We start from the raw sequence: 25,360 nt of genomic DNA, 5'->3' as shown, positions 1-25,360 counted from the left end.
AATAAACCCCTAAAAGTTCAGGGTTCAATAAACCCATTTGTTTACAGTGATGACATCTTTATCTAGACCTACATCTATCTTCTGCTCTGGGTGACTTAGGAAACCATCACACACACGATCACACTCGTTAAGTTCAACTTTATTTATACTAACAAATCAGTTTGTGATAAGAGAATACAAATAGTAATGAACTTGAATTTGTTTAAAGGTTACAAGCAAAGCATCAAGTAATTGAACACCTTGAGGTGCAGCTCACTGGAACGTCTCATGGACACAGAGAAGATGTGAAACTCCACACACAGTAAATCTGAAATAGCTTTAAGGTTTTCCTAGAATGATGCTGTAGCACAACAAAATCACAAGAAACATCTGTTACCTGAATTCTAACTCTCCCCATGATAGTGTGTTAATAAGAGAGATTAGTTTCAACATTTCACACTGGAATTTTATTGTCTTCTTCATTATTATTATTATTATAACTTGAATTTTAATTCCAATCTAGATTTGTAAAGTTCGTTGCGACAAACTTTGATGTTGGCTGTGATGAGGCAAGGATTTGCAAAGGTTGGTGCTTTTAGGAGGCGAGTGGACATAAGGGTCAGTGTTACTTTTGGAGGCAAGTGGACAGAAAGATAGGGTGCCAAAACATTTGGAGGCAAGTGGAAACGAGCATGTGACGTCATCTGAATACTCCTGAGGAAGTTCCCCTCATTGGGCTGATTGTTTTGATATGTCACATGTTCATGTGCTAATTTTTGATTTTCACGTGACGTCACGTGACGTCATCAGAATACATGTGAGGAAGTTCCCCTCATTGTTCTGAGTGTTTTGATATGTCACATGTCCATGTTGTAAAAAGTTGATTTTGCATATTTTGGGGGCGGGGCTGCGGGACAACCGAAATGCCAGTCGGTACACCAATTTAAAAGTTTGTTCAGAGTCTCACCCTAAAGGAGCTGGCCGAGTTTGGTGTAGATAGTTCAAAAGCTTGCCGAGTTATAAACCTCCAAAGTTTATAATGGGAGTCTATGGGAAAAAAGGCCACTTTGAGACCCAGTACCGGAAGTACTGGTACTCGGATCGCTTAGAAAAGTAACAGCAACAAACATCAGACCAGCGTCTACAACATATCTGAATTTGGTGCATGTGGCTCGAAAGCTCTAGGCTGCATTAAATTTTATACATTTTTGTCTAAGCTGAAACAGAAAAACAGAATGTTGGCTTCTACAAAGCGACATAATAAAGACTAACTGTAAGCAAAGGAAGCAGATTCTACGTGTTTGACATTTTCCTTGGTGTGAATTTAAGTTTTATTGGGTCTTTAGGAGCCAGAAATCCAGTGGTGTTCAGCTCCAGAGGAACCTGCGTTGAAAACAATCGTTACTGTGGTTGATAATATTCTTTAATATTGTAGGTCATACAGCACTGCGATAGCATCAGCATCATATGCTAGCTTTAAAATGATTGAAGATCCTGACCTTCATCTCCTCAGAAAGACTGATGTCAAATCTCTGAAGTATTTCAACAACAGCCAGCTTCATGGCCACGAGGGCAAACCTCATGCCGATGCAGTTCCTGGGTCCTAAACCAAACGGCAGGTATGCAGACTGCTCGATGCTCTCCTTGTTCTCCTGAGTGAACCTGAAACAACACAGAGGATCAACACACAAGACTAAGGATAAAACAACAGAAGACATGAGTCCTGTTCAGATGGGATTAAAATGACATGGTGACGTCTTACAGGTGATATTAATGTAGAGCTTTCAACAATAAAGTCATAAAACATCTGTGTAAAAGTCTTTACCCAGATAAACTAATCCTGTCCTAATAGGGCTAGACATTTTCTAAAATGGTGGAATGTGGGATCTTTTTTGAGAAATTAATTAAATTTGAGGGGGCACAGTGGCTTAGTGGTTATCACGTTCTCCTCACACCTCCAGGGTTGGGGGTTCGATTCCCACCTCCGCCTTGTGTGTGTGGAGTTTGCATGTTCTACCCGTGCCTCGGGGGTTTCCTCCGGGTACTCCGGTTTCCTCCCACGGTCCAAAGACATGCATGGTAGGTTGACTGGCATCTCTGGAAAATTGTTCGTAGTGTGTGATTGTGTGAGTGAATGAGAGTGTGTGTGTGTGTGCCCTGTGATGGGTTGGCACTCCGTCCAGGGTGTATCCTGCCTTGATGCCCAATGACGCCTGAGATAGGCACAGACTCCCCGTGACCCGAGGTAGTTCGGATAAGCGGTAGAAGATGAATGAATGAATGAATGAATAATTAAATTTGATTAGATTTGTTTTACATCACTGCTTCATACCTCTCAGGGTTGAAGGTCTCTGGATCAGTCCAGTAGTCAGGGTCCCTATGTAGGGCATAAGTGGGGATCAGTATGACCACATCCTTTGGGATGGTGAGGCCTTTTATCTCCACAGTTTTCTTGCAGACTCTTTCCAGACGAACAGCGATAGGGTACAACCTGAGTGACTCACTCAGAGCAGCATCCAGATAGTCCATGTTTATCACAGCATCATAATCAACTTCAGCCTGAAAACCAAAAGAAAAAAACATGGAGAAGTCAGACAGAAATAACCTGAGACTCGTGTTGTTTCTACATGTTTCATAACTTCAGAATATGTGTGAATCACCTTATTAGGGAAGGTTTCATCGATTTCTTTCTGGAGTTTCTTCATCGTCTCTGGATTACTGGCCAGATTGTAGAAGAAAAATGACAGAGTGCTGCTGCTCGTCTCATAACCAGCAAAGATGAAGATCATGGACTGGGACAGAATCTCATGATCATTTAGACCTTCAGATAAAACATACATGAGGAAGTTCTGGCCTGATGTTAGACCTTTGGTCCTATTTGTGTGATCTGAGTAATGGAGCTTATAATGAGTTCTACATTCACTGCTGAAAGGTTTCTGTTTTTTATTCTCTACTTCCTCCTTCTCTGCTTTCACCTTTTCAAATCCATTCACTTTCTAACACAATTAATCTGCAGACCGTGGCACTTTATCTGGGTTGGTCAACAAGAACAATCTCTTCCATTTCTCTGTAATCCAAGCCAAGTCTTACAGATTTAAACCAACAAAACTTAATGAAAGCTCAGTGACACTCAAAACCTGTGAAACGTGTGATCAAATAAAACGTTTGGAAAGCAGAGAGTTAGATTTCCTGCCCTGTGTGGGCTGATTTAGATTTGTGGCTTTGTGACTGCATCATAACTAATTTGTATAAAAGTTTATAAACTCATCACATTACCACAGAATAACGTTAGAGACTTTAACTAGAGCAAAATACCTTTGTTGGTTTCTTTGCTGTTCAGCTCGTTTTTGTCTGATTTCTGAGAATCGATCATCAGCTGCATGAAGTCCACTCGTTTCTGCAAAAAATAAAAAAAACGTAAATAATAAGAATAAAAAGAATAATAAAAAGAATATAAAGCGATTTAAGTATTTAGTTGTACCTTATTATTTTGGGCCACACGTTCAGACTTGATCTTTTGCAGAGAGGCATAAAAGAAATCAGTCACTGCAGTCGGGAAAAAGCCAAAATCCATTTTCTCCAACACCGGTGCAATAAAGGGGAACAGCGCTAATAAAAAACACACAATGTAAAATATCCTGTTGTAACAACAAGCAGAGATATACAGTGGGTACAGAAAGTATTCAGACCCCTTAAATGTTTCACTCTTTGTTTCATTGCAGCCATTTGCTAAAATCAGAAACAGTTAAATGAAACAGTTCATTTTATTTCTCATTAATGTACTCAGCACCCCATCCTGACAGGACATCCTGATCCTCCTTGAGATGGTTCTACGCCTTCATTGGAGTCCAGCTGTGTTTAATTAAACTGATTGGACTTGATTATGAAAGGCACACACCTGTCTATATAAGACCTTACAGCTCACAGTGCATGTCCGAGCAAATGAGAATCATGAGGTCAAAGGAACTGCCCAAGAAGCCCAGAGACAGAATTGTGGCAAGGCATGGATCTGGCCAAGGTTACAAAAGAATTTCTGCAGCACTCAAGGTTCCTAAGAGCACAGTGGCCTCCATAATCCTTAAATGGAAGAAGTTTGGGCTGACCTGAACTCTTCCTAGACCTGGCCGTCCAGCCAAACTGAGCAATCGTGGGAGAAGAGCCTTGGTGAGAGAGGTAAAGAAGAACCCAAAGATCACTGTGGCTGAGCTCCAGAGATGCAGTAGGGAGATGGGAGAAAGTTCCAGAAAGTCAACTATCACTGCAGCCCTTCACCAGTCAGGGCTCTATGGCAGAGTGGCCCGACGGAAGCCTCTCCTCAGTGCAAGACATATGAAAGCCTACATAGAGTTTCCCAAAAAACACATGAAGGACTCCCAGACTATGAGAAATAAGATCCTCTGGTCTGATGAGACCAAGATTGAGACCTTTTTGGTGTTAATTCTAAGTGGTATGTGTGGAGAAAACCAGGCACTGCTCATCACCTGCCCAATACAATCCCAACAGTGAAACGTGGTGGCAGCATCATGCTATGGGGTGTTTTTCAGCTGCAGGGACAAGATGACTGGTTGCAATTGAAGGAAAGATGAATGCGGCCAAGTACAGAGAGATCCTGGAAGAAAACCTCTCCAGAGTGCTCAGGACCTCAGACTGGGCCGAAGGTTCACCTTGAGACAATGACCCTAAGCACACAGCTAAAATAACAAAGGAGTGGCTTCAGAACAACACTGTGACCATTCTTGACTGGCCCTGACCTAAACCCAATTAAGCATCTCTGGAGAGACCTGAAAAGGCTGTTCACCAATGTTCACCATCCAACATGATGGAACTGGAAAGGATCTGCAAGGAAGAATGGCAGAGGATCCCCAAATCCAGGTGTGAAAAACTTGTTGCATCATTCTCAAGAAGACTCATGGCTGTACTAGCTCAAAAGGGTGCTTCAACTCAATACTGAGCAAAGGTTCTGAATAATTATGACAATGTGATATTTCAGTTTTTCTTTTTTAATAAATTTGCAAAAGTTTCTACATGTCTGTTTTTTCCTGGATGAGGTGCTGAGTACATTAATGAGGAATAAAATGAACTGTTCTGATTTTAGCAAATGGCTGCAATGAAACAAAGAGTGAAACATTTAAAGGGTCTGAATACTTTCTGTACCCACTGTATATACAGATCTAAATATTAAGTGTCAGAATGTTTGTCTCATTATAATGAGAATTAGGATGAATCTGAAATCAGTAAATTACCGACGGCGAGGAACAGAGGGTTGAAGAGGTCGAACTTCAGCAGTTTCTTGATGTTGGTCACAAACGGATCTTTGGGGTTGTTCAGGGAGTCGATATCGACACTAAACGCTGTGCTCGTCACCACATCCATACTGTATGCTCCAAAAAACCTACAATGACCAAAAACACCAGCAGATCAAAGAAACATGCAGAAATATGGGAAATAAATACAAACACACACACACACAAATACACAGACACACACACAGACACACAGACACACACAGACACATGCACAAACACACACACAAACACACACAAGCACACACAAACACACACAGACACACACATGCACAAACACACACACACACAGACACGCACACACAAACACATACACACACACAGACACAAACACACACAGACACACACAAGCACAAACACACACAGACACACACATGCACACACAAACACACACACGCAGAAACACACACACAGACACAAGCACAAACACACATGGACACACACGCACAAACACACACACAGACACACACGCACAAACACACACAGACACACACATGCACAAACACACACAGACACACATGCACAAACATACACACATAAAAACCCACACACACAGACACACACACATGCACAAAAACACACAAACACACACACAGACACACACACAAACACACACAAGCACACACAAACACACACACACAGACACAAACACACAGACACAAACACACACACATGCACAAACACACAAACACACACACAGGGACCCTGACTACTGGACTGATCCAGAGACCTTCAACCCTGAGAGGTATGAAGCAGTGATGGAAAACAAATCTAATCAAATTTAATTATTCATTCATTCATTCATTCATCTTCTACCACTTATCCGAACTACCTCGGGTCACGGGGCGCCTATCTCAGGCTGACACACACATGCACACAAACACACACACACAGACACACACAGATGATTTACTCTTTAATATCTGCTGATTCTCCTCGCTCAGACACCTTCTGCAGATTTTTAACCAACGAGCGTGAATGTGACTTCATGATTCCAAACATCTGAGAAACAGGAAATAACAACAGATGTTAAAGTCCGATATTAATATACAGGTTAATAACCACAGTGTTGTTGTCCTTGTGTGCTCACACTCACACTCACACTCCAGTAACCAAACAAACACATATAATAAACTGTGCTAGAAGCTGATGCACCACAAACCCCAAAATCCTGATCCTTTCACTCCATCATCTCATGAGACCACACACTCACACACACACACACACACACACCTCCTTCAGTCTGCCACTGGTGAACGATGGAGAAAGAACACTCCTGATTCTCCTCCAGTCCTCGTCCTCGATGATGGACACAGCGTCGTACAGAGGACCGTTTAGGCGAAAATTCTGAGTGAAATAAGAAACATTTATTGAAATCGATCACATTTAACGATCTAATAGTTTTAAATTTGATGCCATTAGTTATTTACTCTGGTTTTGAGCTGCTGAAAGAACAGATGTGTCAATGAATGTATTTATTTTCTTGCCAGGTTTCATTACCATTGTTTATCAATTAAGAATCCATTAATTTCTTAATGATTTAAAGTAATAATTTTAAAAATACAAGCATTAAAATAATAATAGAAAATCCATGCAACAGTGCAAAAGTTTATAAACAAATTCTTTTGTTTTTCACTCTCTCACTCATTTTCTACCGCTTATCCGAACTACCTCGGGTCACGGGGAGCCTGTGCCTATCTCAGGTGTCATCGGGCATCAAGGCAGGATACACCCTGGACGGAGTGCCAACCTATCGCAGGGCACACACACACTCTCATTCACTCACACAATCACACACTACGGACAATTTTCCAGAGAGGCCAATCAACCTACCATGCATGTCTTTGGACCGGGGGAGGAAACCGGAGTACCCGGAGGAAACCCCCGAGGCACGGGGAGAACATGCAAACTCCACACACACAAGGTGGAGGTGGGAATCGAACCCCCAACCCTGGAGGTGTGAGGCGAATGTGTTAACCACTAAGCCACCGTGCCTCCCCTTTTGTTTTTCAGTTGTTTTCCATTGTTTTTGGCCCTTAGTCGTCTCACTCTGTGTGTGTGTGTGTCTGTCTGTCTGTCTGTATGTGAGTTTGTGTGTGTGTGTATGTGTGTGTGTGTGTGTCTGTCTGTCTGTATGTGAGTTTGTGTGTGTGTGTGTGTGGGTGTGTGTGCGTGTGTGTGTCTGTCTGTCTGTATATGAGTTTGTGTGTTTGTGGGTGTGTGTGTGTGTGTGTGTGTGTGTGTGTGTGTCTGTCTGTCTGTATGTGAGTTTGTGTGTGTGTGTGTGTGTGTGTGTGTGTGTGTGTGGGTGTGTGTCTGTCTGTCTGTATGTGAGTTTGTGTGTGTGTGTATGTGTGTGTGTGTATGTGTGTGTGTGTGTGTGTGTGTGTGTGTCTGTGATCTCACTCTGCGGTTGGTGAACAGAGAGTAACACTCTTTAATCAGGACAGATTTGATGATCTCTGTGTCCATGATACAGAGGACCGGCTGTCTCGCGTCATACATCCTGAAATCAGAAATGAATCACTACTTTGTGTTGAAACAAACAAACAAACAAACAAACCATTGTACATTTACAGGAAACAACTAAATATTTGGTTTGGTTAAAAGTGTCGTCTAATCAGGTGGTTAGAAATGTGAGCCAGTGCTCTGTAATATTTTAACATTCTATTTACTAGCTACAAAAAAAAAATTCTGATAGTTAGAAGCTTAATTATTAAATAATTTTTGGGATTAGATTATTTCTTTATATAGAGAAAAAACAAAAATGAACAACACAAACATTCATTAGCTAACTTATAACCCAGTAACTAATCAGGTAGATAGTGATTAAGTGATTAATTGCTTGAGAGCACGGCATACATTATGGTCATTAGTGACCAGAATACTGTAAATAGCTAGTTAGGGTCTGGGGTGACTTCCATCTGACTTCCATCTGACTTCCTTCTGACTTCCTTCTGACTTCCATCTGACTTCCTTCTGACTTCCTTCTGACTTCCATCTGACTTCCTTGTGACTTCCTTGTGACTTCCATCTGACTTCCTTCCTTCCTGCAGCTGCTCTTGACCCCACTGTAATCATTGTGCCTTGTGAGTTAGTTGTCAGTGATGAAGTGGACCACTGTGGAACCTTGGAAATGAATATTTCCCAGCAGGTCCTTAACTGTCTCAGACTGCATGGCACCAGCCTATCATCTATAGTCTTCTGGTCATCTGTAGCCTCCACCACTGCACTCAAATGGTGGCTTAAGAAGGTCATAGTTCTTTACTTCAGCTGACACTTATCTGGATGAAACCTCAGACCAGCCCGAGCTGTCCTAGAATCCCATCCTGGAGGACAAAACAGATTCAAAGTTTTTCCCAGCACTAAAATGTCCATCCATCCATCCATCCATCCATTTTATACTGCTTATCCGGGGCCGGGTCGTGGGGGCAGCAGTCTAAGCAGGGATGCCCAGACTTCCCTCTCCCCAGACACTTCCTCCAGCTCTTCCGGGGGAATACCGAGGCGTTCCCAGGCCAGCCGAGAGACATAGTCCCTCCAGCGTGTTCTAGGTCATCCCCGGGGCCTCCTCCCGGTTGGACATGCCCGGAACACGTCCCCAGGGAGGCGTCCAGGAGGCATCCGAAACAGATGCCCGAGCCACCTCAGCTGACTCCTCTCGATGTGGAGGAGCAGCGGCTCTACTCTGAGCTCCTCCCGAGTGACCGAGCTCCTCACCCTATCTCTAAGGGAGCGCCCAGCCACCCTGCGGAGGAAACTCATTTCGGCCGCCTGTATCTGGGATCTTGTCCTTTCGGTCATGACCCAAAGCTCATGACCATAGGTGAGGGTAGGAACATAGATCGACTGGTAAATAGAGAGCTTCGCCTTGCGGCTCAGCTCCTTCTTCACCACAACGGACCGGTATATCGACCGCATCACTGCAGAAGATACACCGATCCGCCTGTCGATCTCCATCTCCATCCTTCCCTCACTCGTGAACAAGACCCCAAGATACTTTAAACTCCTCCACTTGAGGCAGGAGCTCTCCACCAACCTGAAGGGAGCAAGCCACCCTTTTCCAGTTGAGAACCATGGCCTCGGACTTGGAGGTGCTGATTCTCATCCCCGCCGCTTCACACTCGGCTGCAAACCGTCCCAGTGCACGCTGAAGGTCCTGCTTTGAGGAAGCCAACAGGACAACATCATTTGCAAAAAGCAGAGAGGAAATCCTGTGGTCCCCAAACTGGACTCCCTCCGGCCCACGGACCCCATACTCCCAGAGCACCCCCCACAGGTCACCACGAGGGACACAGTCGAATGCCTTCTCCAGATCCACAAAGCACATGTTGACTGGTTGGGCAAACTCCCATGAACCCTCCAGCAACCTGGCGAGGGTATAGAGATGGTCCAGTGTTCCACGACCGGGACGAAACCCGCATTGTTCCTCCTGAATCCGAGGTTCGACTATCGCCCGAATCCTCCTCTCCAGTACCCTGGCATAGACTTTTCCGGGGAGGCTGAGGAGTGTGATCCCCCTGTAGTTGGAACACACCCTCCGGTTCCCCTTCTTAAACAGAGGGACCACCACCCCAGTCTGCCAGTCCAGAGGCACTGTCCCCCACCGCCACGCGATGTTGCAGAGGCGTGTCAACCAAGACAGCCCCACAACATCCAGAGACTTGAGGTACTCAGGGCGAATTTCATCCACCCCGGGTGCCTTGCCACTGAGAAGCTTCTCAACTACCTCAGTGACCTCAGCTTGGGGGATCGACGAGTCCACAACTGAGCCCTCGGCCTCTGCTTCCTCAGTGGAAGACATGTTGTTGGGGTTGAGGAGAACCTCGAAGTACTCCTACCGTCCGAGGATGTCCCCAGTCGAAGTCAGCAGATTCCCACTCCCACTGTAAACAGTGTGCGCAGGCCACTGCTTCCCCCTCCTGAGGCGCCGGACGGTTTGCCAGAATTTCTTTGAGGCCAACCGATAGTCCTTCTCCATGGCCTCACCAAACTCCTCCCAGACCCGAGTTTTTGCCTCCACAACCACCTGGGCTGAAGCTCGCTTGGCCCTCCGGTACCTATCAGCTGCCTCCGGAGTCCCCCGAGCCAGCCAGGCTCGATAGGACTCCTTCTTCAGCTTGACGGCATCCCTTACTTCCGGGGTCCACCACCGGGTTCAGGGATTGCCGCCACGACAGGCACCGGAGACCTTACGGCCACAGCTCCGAGTGGCCGCGTTGACAATGGAGGTGGAGTACATGGTCCACTCGGACTCAATGTCTCCAACCTCCCTCGGGATCTGGTTGAAGCTCTGCCGGAGGTGGGAGTTGAAGATCTCTCTGACTGGAGACTCTGTCAAATGTTCCCAGCAGACCCTCACAGTATGTTTGGGTCTGCCAAGTCTGTCCAACTTCCTCCCGCACCATCGGATCCAACTCACCACCAGGTGGTGATCAGTTGACAGCTCCGCCCCTCTCTTTACCTGAGTGTCCAAGACATACGGCCGGAGGTCAGATGAAACAACCACAAAGTCGATCATCGACCTCCGACCTAGGGTGTCCTGGTGCCATGTGTACTGATGGACACCCTTATGCTTGAACATGGTGTTCGTTATGGACAAACTGTGACTAGCACAGAAGTCCAATAACAGAACACCACTTGGGTTCAGGTCAGGGGGGCCGTTCCTCCCAATCACACCTCTCCAGGTGTCACTGTCGCTGCCCACATGAGCGTTGAATTCCCCCAGTAGAACGACGGAGTCCCCGGTCGGAGCACTTTCCAGCACACCTTCCAGAGATGCCAAGAAGGTCGGGTACTCTACACTGCCATTTGGCCCGTAAGCACAAATAACAGTGAGAGACCTATCCCCGACCTGAAGGCTCAGGGAAATGACCCTCTCATTCACCGGGGTGAACTCCAACACATGGTTGCTGAGCTGGGGGGCTACGAGCAAGCCCACACCAGCCTGCCTCCTCTCACCGCAGGCAACTCCAGAGTAGTAGAGAGTCCAGCCTCTCTCAAGGAGTTGGGTTCCAGAGCCCAAGCTGTGCGTGGAGGCAAGCCCAACTATCTGTAGTCGGTATCTCTCAACCTCCCGCACCAGCTCAGGCTCCTTCCCCCCAGCGAGGTGACATTCCATGTCCCTAGAGCCAGATTCCGTGTCCGGGGATTGGGTCGCCGAGGCCCCCGCCTTCGACTGCCACCCAATCCACATTGCACCAGCCCCTTACGATTCCTCCTGCAGGTGGTGGGCCCACAGGAGAGCACTAAAATGTCATTCAGGTAAACCAGGCAAGACTGTTTGGGATCCCTTGGAGCATGCTCGCTATCGTCTGCATTGCTGTATTTCTTACGGAACAAGACAACAGGTGAAGCCAATGGGTTTTCTGACAGTTCTATCAATCCTGCAGCCTTCATATCCTCCAAGCAGTAATCTGTATCCAACTGCCTTGAGGAGGCAACTGCAGTGCACTTTACTGGATGGAAGGTGCATTACTGGTTCTTTATGAAGCTTTTCAAGGCCCTGGCTAGTTTATTTCCAACACAGTCCATTTTGTTTGCATGGAGGTTGGACACTTCAGACCTTCAACATAAAAACCCCCAGAGACTGCAGGAGACTGAAGGGATGAGGGACCCAGATCCAAGACAGCAGTCATACGATGCAGGAAATCAGTCCCCAAAAGTAAACCCAGGCCACATAATTTAATCCACTTGACTCTCCACTGCACAATAACCAGCCATAGATACACACCAGTAATGAACACCAGGAAAAGACAGTTGGTCTCAATAACTTCAGAAGGTTAGAATAAATATTCACTCAATAAAAACTCCTACTGAACTAAGCACAGAATAAACAACCTGCCCTCAACCTCTTATTAATGCTCTCCTACGTATTAATGCTCTCCTGCTTATTAATGCTCTCCTGCTTATTAATGCTCTCCTACTTATTAATGCTCTCCTGCTTATTAATGCTCTCCTGCTTATTAATGCTCTTCTGCTTGTTAATGCTCTCCTGCTTATTAATGCTCTCCTACTTATTAATGCTCTCCTGCCTAACTATTCCTGGCACCTCCCTCAATTCTTGCAAACAAAGCAAGATTATAAAAGCTTTATGAAGACAGTTTACATTACACTACATTTTCTTAGAAGCAGTTGATTATATTTCAGAAGACTCTGTGTTCTCTGTAACAGGGTGTAAAGAGACTGTAAACCCAGACTGTAAGACTCACCCCCAAATCTTGCCGTACTTCTGAAAACACTCCATATCAAAATTATGCATTCCCTGAAAATCAGTGAAAGATATTCTGTAAATAACTCACACTGAGTTTATCATATAATGTTGTTATAGGACGATGTTTATGATGTGATATAAACTCACCTTACGATATTCTAACATGGTTCCAAAAAATGGTACCGGTTTAGGACCAGAAACTCCCAAACGCTTAAAGAGACTGTACGGCCAGTACCCATACCTGAGGAGGACACATTAAAAAGAAAGTTTAATCACCTTTTTTATTAAAAATAAATGATTACAGCAGTGTTGTTGGGATATAACTGCTTTTAATTTAACTCCAGAGTAAACCGCACGTATATTTATACACTCTGTATGTATCGTACATTCAGTCCATATGATGGTCTTATTTGTCTTACTCACACAGTCCTGAGGTGTACAAACATATTCACACGTGATTATTTTGTGTGTGTAACAGTGATATAAAGTGAAATGTGAGACAGCACTTACAGCAGGAGGAGACTGATGAAGATCAGGATCAGAGCCCATGTTTCAGCTGAGAAACTCCACCAATACACCATGATGATTATTAGCACTAGTTAGTCCTGATTAGTTAGTGTTAATAGTGAGAATAGTTTGATCAGTCGTAGTGTTCATAGTCTGTCAAATACAGTCTGTTCCTTGTAGGGTATGTGTGTGTGTGTGTGTGTGTGTGTGTGTGTGTGTATACGTGTTTATACGTGTGTGTACGTGTGTGTGTCTAGAGAATAGCGGGAGAATAAAAGGGAGGGAGGGGCTGAGGGTTGTAACAGAACACAGTAAAACCTCCCACTACAGTTTCATAATACATACACACACACACACATGTACACACACAAACACACACACACAGACACACATGTACACACACACAGACACACACATGTACACACACACAAACACACACACACACAAACTCGGTTAACCTCTGTACTATAGGGTGTGTCACCTTCTGCTGTCACGTTCAACCCCTGAGGAATTTTCCTGCTTTCAGCAAGAAAGTGATTTTCATTTCACCTCTTTATTTTCTTGAGCTCAACACACACACACACACACACACACACACACACACACACATATAAGGAAAACTGCAGACAAAACATAGCTTTGCTACAGCACTGTAAAGATCTAGGATGGATTGTTAGATTTAAAACCATTCACCTCACCGAGCAAAGCCTTTTAATTATAATCAGTCACCTCCTATAAACTTATATAAAATGCTTGGCCTGTGTTCTGTTCACAAACAAGGAAATGGGTGGGGTTAAATGCTGAAGCCAGCCACTAGAGGGCTTCAGAAACATTTTGGCTTTTACCTTTGAACCCATTACAAAGTCCCTCAATAAACTCTATGTATACAGTCCCTATATACACACTGAGCACAATTATACACAACACTTATGTTTTCCCCATTTCTCATGAGCTGAAATCAAAGATCTGAGACTTTTTCTATGTAAACAAAAGGCCTATTTCTCTCAAATATTGTTCACAAATCTGTGTAAGTCTGTGTTAGTGAGCACTTCTCCTTAGCTGAGAATCCATCCAACTCACAGGTGTTATATCATGATGCTGATTAGACAGCATGATTATTACACAGATGTGCTTTAGGCTGGTCACAATAAAAGGCCACATGTGCAGTTTTACTGTATTGGGGGTCCTTAATCCAGTCAGTATCTGGGTTGACCACCATTAGCCCCACGCAGTACAACACATCTCCTTCACTGTTGTTCAGGTTGTTGATTGTGGCCTGTGGAATGTTGCTCCACTTCTCTTCAATGGCTGTGCAACGTTGCTGGATATTGGCAGGAACTGGAACACGCTGTCGTTATACGCACCGATCCAGAGCATCCGAAACATGCTCAATGTGTGACCTGTCCGGTGAGGACGCTGGCCATGCAAGAACTGGGATGGGTTCAGCTTCCAGGAATTGTGTACAGATCCTTGCATCATGGGGCCGTGCATCATCATGCTGTAACATGAATGGCACAACAATGGGCCTCAGGATCTCGTCACGGTATCTCTGTGCATTCAAAATGTGTTCGTTGTCCATAACATACACCTGCCCACACCATAACCCCACCACCACCATGGGCCACTCCATCCACAACGTTAACATCAGCAAACCGCTCACCCACATGACGCCATACACTCTGTCTGCCATCTGCCCTGTACAGTAAAAACCAGGATTCATCCATGAAGAGAACACGTCTCCAAAGTGCTAGACCCCATTGTATGTGAGCATTTGGCCACTCAAGTCGGTAATGACGACAAACTGCAGTCAGGTCGAGACCCTGACGAGGAAGATGAGCTTCCCTGAGACGGTTTCTGACAGTTTGTGCAGAAATTATTTGGTTATGCAAACCGATTGTTGCAGCAGCTGTCGGGTGGCTGGTCTCAGACGATCTTACAGGTGAAGATGCTGGATGTGGAGGTCCTGGGCTGGTGTAGTTACACACGGTCTGTGGCTGTGAGGCCGGTTGGATGTACTGCCAAATTCTCTGAAACGCCTTTGGAGACATCTTATGGTAAAGAAATGAACATTAAATTAATGGCCAACAGCTCTGGTGGACATTCCTGCAGTCACCGTGCCGATTTCAGGCTCCATCAAAACCTGGGGCATCTGTGGCTTTGTGCTGTGTGATAAAAACTACACATTATAGAGGGGCCTTTTATTGTGACCAGCCTAAAGCACATCTGTGTAATAATCATACTGTCTAATCAGCATGATACTGTATAACACCTGTGTACAGTATATAGAAAAAGTCTTTGAGTTCAGATCATGAAAAATAGGGCAAAAACAAACACACACACACACACACACACACACACACACACACTGGAAAACATAATTAAAAGGAAAAAGAAAACAAATAATAATAAGGATGAGATGCCAATTTATTTATATATATTGAGTTATATAAGGAAATTTAGAGTTTAACAGTAGAATGTATTCATATCTGGGAAAGAAACAGTGGCTGCAGTGTTTTGACTCGGACTTCAGGATGAAGTCATCATGCAAGATAAGAAAAAGGAATATAAGGACAGTGCAGTGGTTTGTGAGGCTGATGGAATGCCATCTTTCAGCTTGTACTAACTGCTGACTACAATAAACTTCATGTCTGCATTCATCCAGTCATCCAGTTCATTGTTTACTTGTTTACTTGTTTACTGTGCTGTTCCACTGAGCTCATCTGGTCAATGTGGTGACTCCAGATTCATTTTTAGAAATTCATTTTCTTTTATTAATTTTTTTTACCACACCACCTGCAGTCAGACTTAAACAGTTCTACATGATGTTTAAATCCCTTCAAAGATTCACAACATTGGTATTTAAAAGCTTTATACGTGTTGGATTAATGTGTCCACACAAGGTTACCAACATCTACATTATTCTAATACAGCTTGACTACAATAATCAGAGAAATGAAGTAAAACATCAGAAATCAAGCATTGAGAGTCTAGACGTTAATGTGGCTGTTTGTTTTTGTTATTCCGATCTGTGAATTTGAGTTTTATGGGGTGTTTAGGAGACAGAATCCCAGTGTTGATCAGCTCCAGAGGAACCTGATTAGAAAATGAGAAAATGAAGAATGATGATTATTACTGGGTGACAACAGGAACATGATTAATAACATCAGTGTTTCATTTGGTTTTTAGGTAAACTATCAGAGTTATCTAAAATATCACCAGCTTTAGTAAATGATATTTACAAGTGATACATGATTAGCGACTGAAGATCCTGACCTTCATCTCTTCAGAAAGACTGACGTCGAATCTCTGCAGTATTTCAACAACAGCCAGCTTTATTATCACGAGGGCAAACCTCATCCCGATGCAGTTCCTGGGTCCTAAACCAAAAGGCATGTACATAGACTGCTCGATGCTCTCCTTGTTCTCCTGAGTGAACCTGAAACAACATGAACAATATATTAACAAGCTATTCTCCTTAAAATAAAAGGAAACCAAAATCCTTTTCAGTCTGGATTAAATTTACAAGGAAACCTGGAATATTTCCATTAAAACATACTCAAGAGTAAAAAACTAATATTTTTTGGTTAATCAGCCCAACCTTGTATGATCAGTATAATGTTCTGTTAACACAACCAGAATTTGGCCTCCTGGTTAGATCTAAAGACCACTTTTGTAATAAATGCTTATGAACTGTAGCAATGAGAACAAGTAAACCAGGTCTTGGAATCTTCTCTGTTTACTCTTTTTGATAGATGGATAAGCTCAGCTGATATCATACCTCTCAGGCTTGAAGGTGTCTGGCTCAGTCCAGTATTCAGGGTCCCTATGTAGGACAAAAGTGGGGACTGAAACAACAGTATCTTTTGGGATGGTGAGGCCTTTTATTTCAACTGTTTTCTTGCAGACTCGATGCAGACGAAAAATAACCGGGTACAATCTCAGTGACTCGCTCAGAACAGCATCCAGATAATCCATATTCGTCACAGTGTCATAATCAACTTCAGCCTGAAAACCAAAAACACAGGTAATGTCCACTCCAACAAGGACTCTGTCAAAAAGCCAATGCAATTAAATTCAATTCAAATTTATTTGCAGACTTGTTCTTCTGTTCATTTTGATTCTACAAAAGATTATTTGTGTGCAGCCTTGGAGTGAGGGACGAGCCTTGATTAAAGGCAAGCTGGATAGTACATCAACTTCACTCCCAGTAAATAGTTCTGCTGCTTCTTGCTTCCTTGGGGCAGATTGTAAGGGCACCAGCCACTAACAATTCATTCAGATGCCCCTTTTTGTAATGCTTGTACAATTTGTATTAGGTGACAATGGCATTTGTTGTGACTGACAAGTGGGTTGATGAGGGTGGGCATGTGGCTGCACCCCCCATCCCTTATAACCTTTCTAACTGAGTACCATGTACTATGTGGTGTTCAGATATTTCTAGGTCACCAAACATCACATGAGAGAAAGCCAGTCTGAAAACTCCTTAGAACCGAAGGAACTGAAGACTGTAATGCCTCAAGTAACTATAGTGTAGACCTCTGTCTGTCTCTGTGTTAGATATCTGTCTCTGTGTTAGATATCTGTCTCTGTGTTAGCTATCTGTCTCTGTCTCTGTGTAGACCCCTGTCTCTGTGTAGACCCCTGTCTCTGTGGAGACCCCTGTCTCTGTCTCTGTGTTAGATATCTGTCTCTGTCTCTGTGTCAGACCCCTGTCTCTTTCTCTGTCTTGACCCCTGTCTTACCTCTGTTTGTCTGTTATTCTCACTTTAGTTTGATGCTATACAAGTGTCCAAATGCCATAACACATTTTCACCTTATTAGGGAAAGTGTCATCAATCTCTTCCTGTAGTTTCTTCATCGTCTCTGGATTCCTGGCCAGATTGTAGAAAAGAAATGACAGAGTCTTGTTGCTCGTCTCATAACCAGCAAAGATGAACACCATGGACTGGGACAGGATCTCATGATCATTCAGACCTTCAGATACACACACATACACATACACACACACACACACACACACACACACACACACATACACACACACACACACACACAGTGTTTAATAATTTTGCTCTGATTTGTGTTATATTCTTTACTCTAAAATTTCTTTTTGGTTCATCTTGTCACAATTCTATCCTCTTAATTTCAAAATCAACCCCCTTAAAATCCTAAATATTAACTGATTTTTTTAGATCGGTCAATGAATTTACTTAAAACTTAATTTTAAATTACTAAAACAGAATTAAAATGTGATATTCATATGAGACAATCAAACAATTATAAAAGTGGTGAGCTAAAGATGAAAACATTTTAACTAATGTAATGACCTTTGTTTGTCTCGTTCATGTTCAGATGTTCTTTTTCTGATTTTTGAGAATCGATCATCAACTGCATGAAGTCCACTCGTTTCTGCAGAAAGTCAAAGACAAAAAAACAATAAAACCTTAATATCTATAGAGAGTAAAAGAGAAGCAGTCTTTATCAGTTCATAAATAAACCAGTCGCGGTCTACCTTATGATCTTGGGCCTCATGTTCAGACTTGATCTTTTGCAGAGAGGTGTAAAAGAAATCAGTCACTGGGGCTGGAAATATGGACATTTCCAGTTTCTCCAACACAGGTTTGATAAAGGGGAAGAATGCTATTATAAACAGAAAGAGAATATAGAATAACAGCTGAGCATAAACAAGGGACGTTTAAATGTAAATCTGAATTTAAAGTGTCTGAAATTAAATTTTGTACTCAAAACTTACCAACAGCAAGTAGCAGAGGGTTGAGTAAGTCAAACTTAAGCAGTTTCTTCATGTTGGACACGAACGGATCTTTGGGGTTGTTCAGGGAGTCGATATCGATACCAAACGCTGTGCTCATCACTACATCCATACTGTATGCTCCAAAAAACCTAAAAACATAAAATCATGGGGAAAAAATGAAACCATGAAATTAAAACCAGACAATTTGATAACTAACCCTGAGGATAACAACATAATTCATATTAGAGATTAGAATGTTTTACTCCTCTTGACTAATCTCATTTCACTTGTTTTTTTTTTTTTAGCAAAATCAACAATTTGTGTACTACATTCTGTATGTAGATGTTTCTTCAAACAGATAATACTAATAACAACCAAACCTCTTATTAACATAATCAATTCTTCTCTTAGAAAACCTTTGATTAAAATAACATTAACTCCACTCCTGTCAGCTGTCCAACTATAGGCCAATTAAACTGCTCTTTATCTTGAAAATTCTAGAAAAGCTTGTAGCACAGCAGTTAAGCTCAGCACTTAACCTACGTATGATTAACATTCATTTACTCCTCATCATAGCACTGAGACAGCACTTTTGTTTTTTATGATCCCAAAAGTCTCCAGCAGGGGGCAGAGCTTTTTCTTACAGATCCCCACAGTTATAGAACAGACTTTTAGTGTTCGGGAGACACACTCAGTCTCAGGCTTAACACATTTGCTACCCAGGGTGTGATATCTTTTGGACTGCAATTGCAATTTACTCTTTAATATCCACTGATTCTCCTCGCTCAGACGTCTGCTGCAGATTTTCAGTCAATGAGCAAGAATGTGACTTCATGATTCCAAACATCTGAGAAACAGGAAATAACATTAACTCTTAATATTATCATCAAGATGAAGTCAAAGTGTGTGTGTAAAAAAAATAAATTAATGGTGATGAAACACACAATTACACACACACCTCCTTTAATTTCCCGCTGGTGAACGATGGAGTGAGAACACTCCTGATTCTCTTCCAGTCCTCGTCCTCAGCAATGGTCAAGGCATCATAGACAGGACCGTTAAGGCCAAAATTCTGAGTGAAACAAATAACTAATTAATGCAGCAGTGCATTAATTATCTCATAATAGGGATGTTTTAGGTGGAAGCAGTAGGAACTTCCAGTTAGTTCCAGTTATTGTGTGTTTGTGTGTGTTTGTGTGTGTGTGTGTGTTTGTGTGTGTGTGTGTGTTTGTGTGTGTGTGTTTGTGTGTGTGTGTATGTGTGTTTGTGTGTGTGTTTGTGTGTGTGTGTTTGTGTGTGTGTGTGTTTGTGTGTGTTTGTGTGTGTTTGTGTGTGTGTTTGTGTGTGTGTGTTTGTGTGTGTGTTTGTGTGTGTGTGTGTGTGTGTGTGTGTGTTTGTGTGTGTGTGTGTTTGTGTGTGTGTGTCTGTATGTGTGTCTGTGTGTGGGTTTTTGTGTGTGTGTCTGTGTGTGAGTTTGTGTGTGTCTGTGTGTGTGTGGGGGGGTTTGTGTGTGTCTATTTGTGTGTGTGTTTGTGTGTGTCTGTGTGTCTGCCTGTGTGTGGGTTTTTGTGTGTGTCTGTGTGTGTGTGTGTGTGTGTGTGTGTGTTTGTGTGTGTGTGTGTTTGTGTGTGTGTTTGTGTGTGTTTGTGTGTGTGTTTGTGTGTGTGTTTGTGTGTGTTTGTATGTGTGTGTGTCTGTGTGTGGGTTTTTGTGTGTGTGTCTTTGTGTGTTTGTGTGTGTGTTTGTGTGTGTCTGTGTGTGGGGGGGGGTTGTGTGTGTGTGTTTGTGTGTGTGTGTTTGTGTGTTTGTCTGTGTGTCTGCCTGTGTGTGGGTTTTTGTGTGTGTGTGTTTGTGTGTGTGTGTTTGTGTGTGTGTTTGTGTGTGTGTGTTTGTGTGTGTGTCTGTGTGTGGGTTTTTGTGTGAATGTCTGTGTGTGTTTGTGTGTGTGTCTGTGTGTATGTGGGGGGGTTTGTGTGTGTGTGTTTGTGTGTGTTTGTGTGTGTGTCTGTGTGTGGGTTTTTGTGTGTGTGTCTGTGTGTGTGTGTGTGTGTGTGTGTGTGTGTGTGTGTGTGTGTGTGTGTGATCTCACTCTGCGGTTGGTGAACAGGGAGTAACACTCTTTAATCAGGACAGATTTGATGATCTCTGTGTCCATGATACAGAGGACCGGCTGTCTTGCGTCATATATACTGTAATTAACACCACAAACATCAGACCACTGACATCACATACATTTACCAGCTGCATGATTCAGAGCAATTCCACAAAAATGTCTTGTCTTCATAAAAAATAAAGAAACACTACTACTTTTAAATGTGATTATGTTTCAGAAGACTCAGATTGTGTTCTCTGTAACAGGGTGTAAAGAGACTGTAAAGAGAATGTTGTACAACGATCTGATCTCCCCTTCAGCCACAGCTCATGTCGCTTTCTTCTCTACAACTGCTAATGTGACTCGCTCATGTCGGTTTCTTCTCTACAACATTAGAAGGATTCGGCCATTTTTGTCCACACAGGATGCTCAGGTACTTGTTCAGTCTCTTGTCATTTCTAGACTGGATTACTGTAACACACTGCTGGCAGGTCTACATATGAACACAATCCGTCCTCTGCAAATGATCCAAAATGCAGCTGCACGGCTTATTTTTAACCTGCCAAAGTTCTCCACACCACCACACTGCTGCGTTCCCTCCACTGGCTTCTGGTAGCTGAACACATCAGATTCAAAACACTGATGCTGGCCTACAAAGCCAAAACCAGACCAGCTCCCTCTTACCTCAAAGCCCTCATCACTCCTCACACTGCACCTCACACCCTCAGATCTACAGCACTGCTCCACTGGTTCCACCATCTCTCAGGGTAAGAGGTAAGTTTACTACAAGACTCTTCTCTGTACTGGCACCAAGGTGGTGGAATGAACTTCCCCTAGAGGTCCGGACAGCTGAGTCACTGGATATTTTCAAGCTGCGGTTGAAGACCTACTTATTCAGGAAACACTTCAACTAGCACTTCTTTCTTTATCTTTTGCATTTAAAAAAAACTAAACAAAAAAAAACTTTGAAACTTTTTCATTGTAACTTTGAACAAATGTTTTAAACTCATGGTATCTTAAGTATGTAACTTAGTGATCCAGGACTAATGTATCCAATGTTAGAGGTTTAAGCACTTATGTACGTCGCTCTGGATAAGGGCATCTGTCACATGCTGTAAATGTAAATGAGACTGTAAACCCAGACTGTAAGACTCACCCCCAAATCTTGCCGTACTTCTGAAAACACTCCATATCAAAATTATGGATTCCCTGAAAATCAGTGAAAGATATTCTGTAAATAACTCACACTGAGTTTATCATATAATGTTGTTATAGGACGATGTTTATGATGTGATATAAACTCACCTTACGATATTCTAACATGGTTCCAAAAAATGGCACCGGTTTAGGACCAGGAACTCCCAAACGCTTAAAGAGACTGTACGGCCAGTACCCATACCTGAGGAGGACACGTTACAGGAGGACAGTTTATACCAGATATCATCAACATTAGAAAGAGAAACATCAAATGTTACATCAGTGTTTAACCACATGGAGGCGCTGTACATGATTAACTCTACATCAGATAGAACTGTAGCTATAGCTACATCACAAAGTTTAATCACCTTGCTCTATTTATTAAAAGAATGTCAGTGTTTATACTCATAGAGACATTGTACATGAATCACATGATCATAATAGACCTCCTGTCCATCTCAAAAAACAGATACCTTCTGTAGCCTCTATACCTTCTGTATTCTGTATTTTAATCTCAAAATGGCCAACATCCTCAATCTGCATGTCTTCATCATCACTCTATCAGATCTAGAAGCAGAAGCCACTTTATAATGCATTCACTAAACTGACCAAAAGGTTAATCCTGCTTGGCACAAGCACAATCTTCAAGCTGCTACAGATCATTACTTCCTTTTAAGGACATGAACAACAGAGTCTGCTTTCATGGTGCACATTTTAGCGTCCTAGGGAATGAAACAGGTCTCCATTCTAACTCCATACTCTTCAGAACATTATTCTCCATGGTCTTGAAACATACATTTGTAGACTTCATACACAGAGGCAAAGTCTTCATCATTGTTCACCTGAGATCCAAGACCAAAGTGATTTTGGAAAGACTTTAGGCTCACCAACAGCCTGAAGAAATCCCACATCATGATACACAACACTGATGTGACCCCATCCATCTATCACCATCATCAAGTCAAGAGTCAAGTCAAGAAGCTGTTATTATCATTTACACCATATATATGTGACACAGTACACAGTGACATGACACAATGTTCTCCAGGACCAGGGAGCTACACAGAACATCACAGAGATAAGGATTGAAGTAAGTTAGTCCTAGACACATAGTGTCAAAAGACAGTGCAGGACAAAAGACAACGCAGGACAAAAAGACAGTGCAGGACAAAAGACAGTACAGGACAAAACAGTACAATACTTTACACAAAAGCAGCACAGACCAGTGTACATACTGTATGGTCTATATTACATGTGCAGAAATTCTGTAATGAACACATTAGTATTATAGCAGCAGTTATATGAGGTGCTGTAATGTATAGTGAAAAACAACAATCAACTGAAATGTGAAAGACAGAATGTGTAAATACATCATGTAAACAGTTTGATATGGTGGTGCTGTAGACACGGTGTATACTGGATGTGTGTCCAATCTAGGATCCATCTAATAATCTAACTTAAACGATAAGATAACCAGCAAGATGAAGAGTGAGGAATAATAGGCAGCTGACACACAACATCAAAATGACGCTACAATAAACAGTTGTTCCTTCACCACACTTGACCATCTCTCTTTCTCTCTCTCTCAAAAAAAAAAAAGATTCAGCCTGTCATTCATCTGTGAAACCACAAAGTGTAAACTCTGCTGGAGACATTCCAGTGCTCAGAAACACTGCAGTTGTGTACCAAAGATCTAAAGGACTGGTGTGTGTTTATTTAAGAGATTATAATGCAGTCCATATGATGGTCTTATTTGTCTTACTCACACAGTCCTGAGGTGTACAAACATATTCACACGTGATTATTTTGTGTGCGTAACAGTGATATAAAGTGAAATGTGAGACAGCACTTACAGCAGGAGGAGACTGATGAAGATCAGGATCAGAGCCCATGTTTCAGCTGAGAAACTCCACCAATACACCATGATGATTATTAGCACTATGTCCAGAGAGACTGCAGTCTGATGTTCCTGTGGTGTCTTTAGAGTGAGATCTGTAAGAGAACACACACCCCACACAACACCCCCTCCCCCAACACACACACAACTACACATCTTATCTCTGTAGAGCTGAGGGTGTTAAATGTTGTCAACTTCCTCTTTGAAACCAGTAACATTAAGAACATAATTCATTTCTGTTAAAGTTAGATAATAGTATTAATTCAGACATGAAATTAGAATATATTTCTTTCAGTTTTAAGATTGTTAATATTGGAGCAAACATCTGGAAGATATCAAGTCAAGTCATGAAGCTTTTATTGTCATGACAACCATATATAACTGTTACAGTACACAGTGACATGAGACAACATTTTTCCAGGATCAGTGTGTTACATAAAACACACACACAGCTATAAGGACTTAATAGGTTAGTCCTACATACATAAAGTGTATCTGTGTAACCTGGTGCAAACAGTGCAGGACAAGACAGACAAGACAAACAAGACAGTGCAGGACAAGACAAACAAGACAGTGCAGGACAATAGACAGTGCAGACAAAAAGTTACAAGATAATACAAAAAGTACAAAAAATACAATACACAAAAGACAATAAACAGTAAACAGAAACAGCGCCGACCGACCAGTGTTAATACTGTATGTGAATACTGAATGTTCAAACAATATTTCGTGCAGTAACATTAGACTGAACACAGTTTCTTAGCAGCAGGTCCTTGAGATAATATATAGAATTGTGCAAAAAAAAGCAAACGACTGAAATATTATATAGTATGTGCAAAACGGCTGAAATGTTGGACAGTTTGTGCAAAAGAGCAAAAAAGTGTGCAAAACAGCATGTAAACAGTTTGATGGATTGTAAGCAGCATGTAAACAGTTTGATGTGTCAGTGTGTGTGTTTGGTGTGGGTCTGTGCAGTCCATACAGATGATGTGTGTGTGTTGTGCTCAGTTCAGTTATTGAGAAGTCTGATGGCTTGTGGGAAGAAACTGTTACACCGTCTGGTCGTGAGGCCCGATTGCTATATTTTGAACTTGCTACAGCCTCGGTTCCTCTTCCAGCTTCATCACTACCCAACCATAGAGATGACCTTCTGCCATTTTTTCTGTGACTTTTTAGCATCAGCTATCTAGTTTTACTTTAATGTAAATCACTGTATCCTCACTGAAGCTAGACTTCCACTAAGTAGTTTTGGTCTGTTTTTTCTTTTTTTAGGTTGTGCTGAACTTTTAGTTAATGAGATCGAGCAAGACGAATGAACAAAGGAACAAAAAAGGAAGCCTGAAGTGTGCAGAAAAGTGTGTTGCTTTTACTGCATGATTCTGTGTGTGTCAACAGTGACAAATAATAGACCTTCACACCC

At 42.5% G+C, this 25,360-nt stretch overlaps 2 protein-coding genes across 2 annotated transcripts; both read right to left on the bottom strand.

Annotated features, from left to right (window-relative positions):
• Positions 1-121: 121 nt before the first annotated feature.
• LOC132839166 (cytochrome P450 3A30-like) lies at positions 122-13,227 on the bottom strand. The gene is made up of 13 exons (XM_060859991.1): positions 13,006-13,227; positions 12,643-12,736; positions 12,494-12,546; positions 7,689-7,788; positions 6,516-6,629; positions 6,196-6,284; positions 5,223-5,371; positions 3,461-3,588; positions 3,295-3,376; positions 2,640-2,800; positions 2,312-2,538; positions 1,479-1,641; positions 122-1,362 (listed from the first exon to the last, which is right to left on the bottom strand). Exons 1-13 carry the CDS (start codon positions 13,074-13,076, stop codon positions 1,273-1,275), a joined length of 1,521 nt encoding a protein of 506 aa, XP_060715974.1. The 5' UTR covers positions 13,077-13,227; the 3' UTR covers positions 122-1,272.
• Positions 13,228-15,408: 2,181 nt separating this feature from the next.
• Positions 15,409-24,018, bottom strand: LOC132839599 (cytochrome P450 3A56-like). Its single transcript, XM_060860664.1, has 13 exons — positions 23,897-24,018; positions 22,152-22,245; positions 22,003-22,055; positions 20,844-20,943; positions 19,713-19,826; positions 19,513-19,601; positions 18,755-18,903; positions 18,515-18,642; positions 18,330-18,411; positions 17,816-17,976; positions 16,781-17,007; positions 16,276-16,438; positions 15,409-16,095 (listed from the first exon to the last, which is right to left on the bottom strand). The coding sequence occupies exons 1-13, from the start codon at positions 23,965-23,967 to the stop codon at positions 15,997-15,999; spliced, it is 1,530 nt and encodes a 509-aa protein (XP_060716647.1). The 5' UTR covers positions 23,968-24,018; the 3' UTR covers positions 15,409-15,996.
• Positions 24,019-25,360: the final 1,342 nt, after the last annotated feature.

Source organism: Tachysurus vachellii, chromosome 24 (genome assembly GCF_030014155.1).
Source record: "Tachysurus vachellii isolate PV-2020 chromosome 24, HZAU_Pvac_v1, whole genome shotgun sequence".
Classification (NCBI taxonomy): domain Eukaryota; kingdom Metazoa; phylum Chordata; class Actinopteri; order Siluriformes; family Bagridae; genus Tachysurus; species Tachysurus vachellii.
This window is presented reverse-complemented; position numbering and strand designations above follow the sequence as displayed.

Coding starts and splice junctions, on each gene's coding strand:
- LOC132839166 (XM_060859991.1), bottom strand. CDS start 13,076: ATGGTGTATTGGTGGAGTTTCTCAGCTGAAACATGGGCTCTGATCCTG. Junction 12,547..12,642: donor CCATGTTAGAATATCGTAAG/GTGAGTTTATAT, acceptor ACTGATTTTCAG/GGAATGCATAATTTTGATAT. Junction 1,363..1,478: donor GTCTTTCTGAGGAGATGAAG/GTCAGGATCTTC, acceptor TTTTCAACGCAG/GTTCCTCTGGAGCTGAACAC.
- LOC132839599 (XM_060860664.1), bottom strand. CDS start 23,967: ATGGTGTATTGGTGGAGTTTCTCAGCTGAAACATGGGCTCTGATCCTG. Junction 20,944..22,002: donor AAGTACGGCAAGATTTGGGG/GTGAGTCTTACA, acceptor TGTTAATTACAG/TATATATGACGCAAGACAGC. Junction 16,439..16,780: donor GACACCTTCAAGCCTGAGAG/GTATGATATCAG, acceptor ATGTTGTTTCAG/GTTCACTCAGGAGAACAAGG.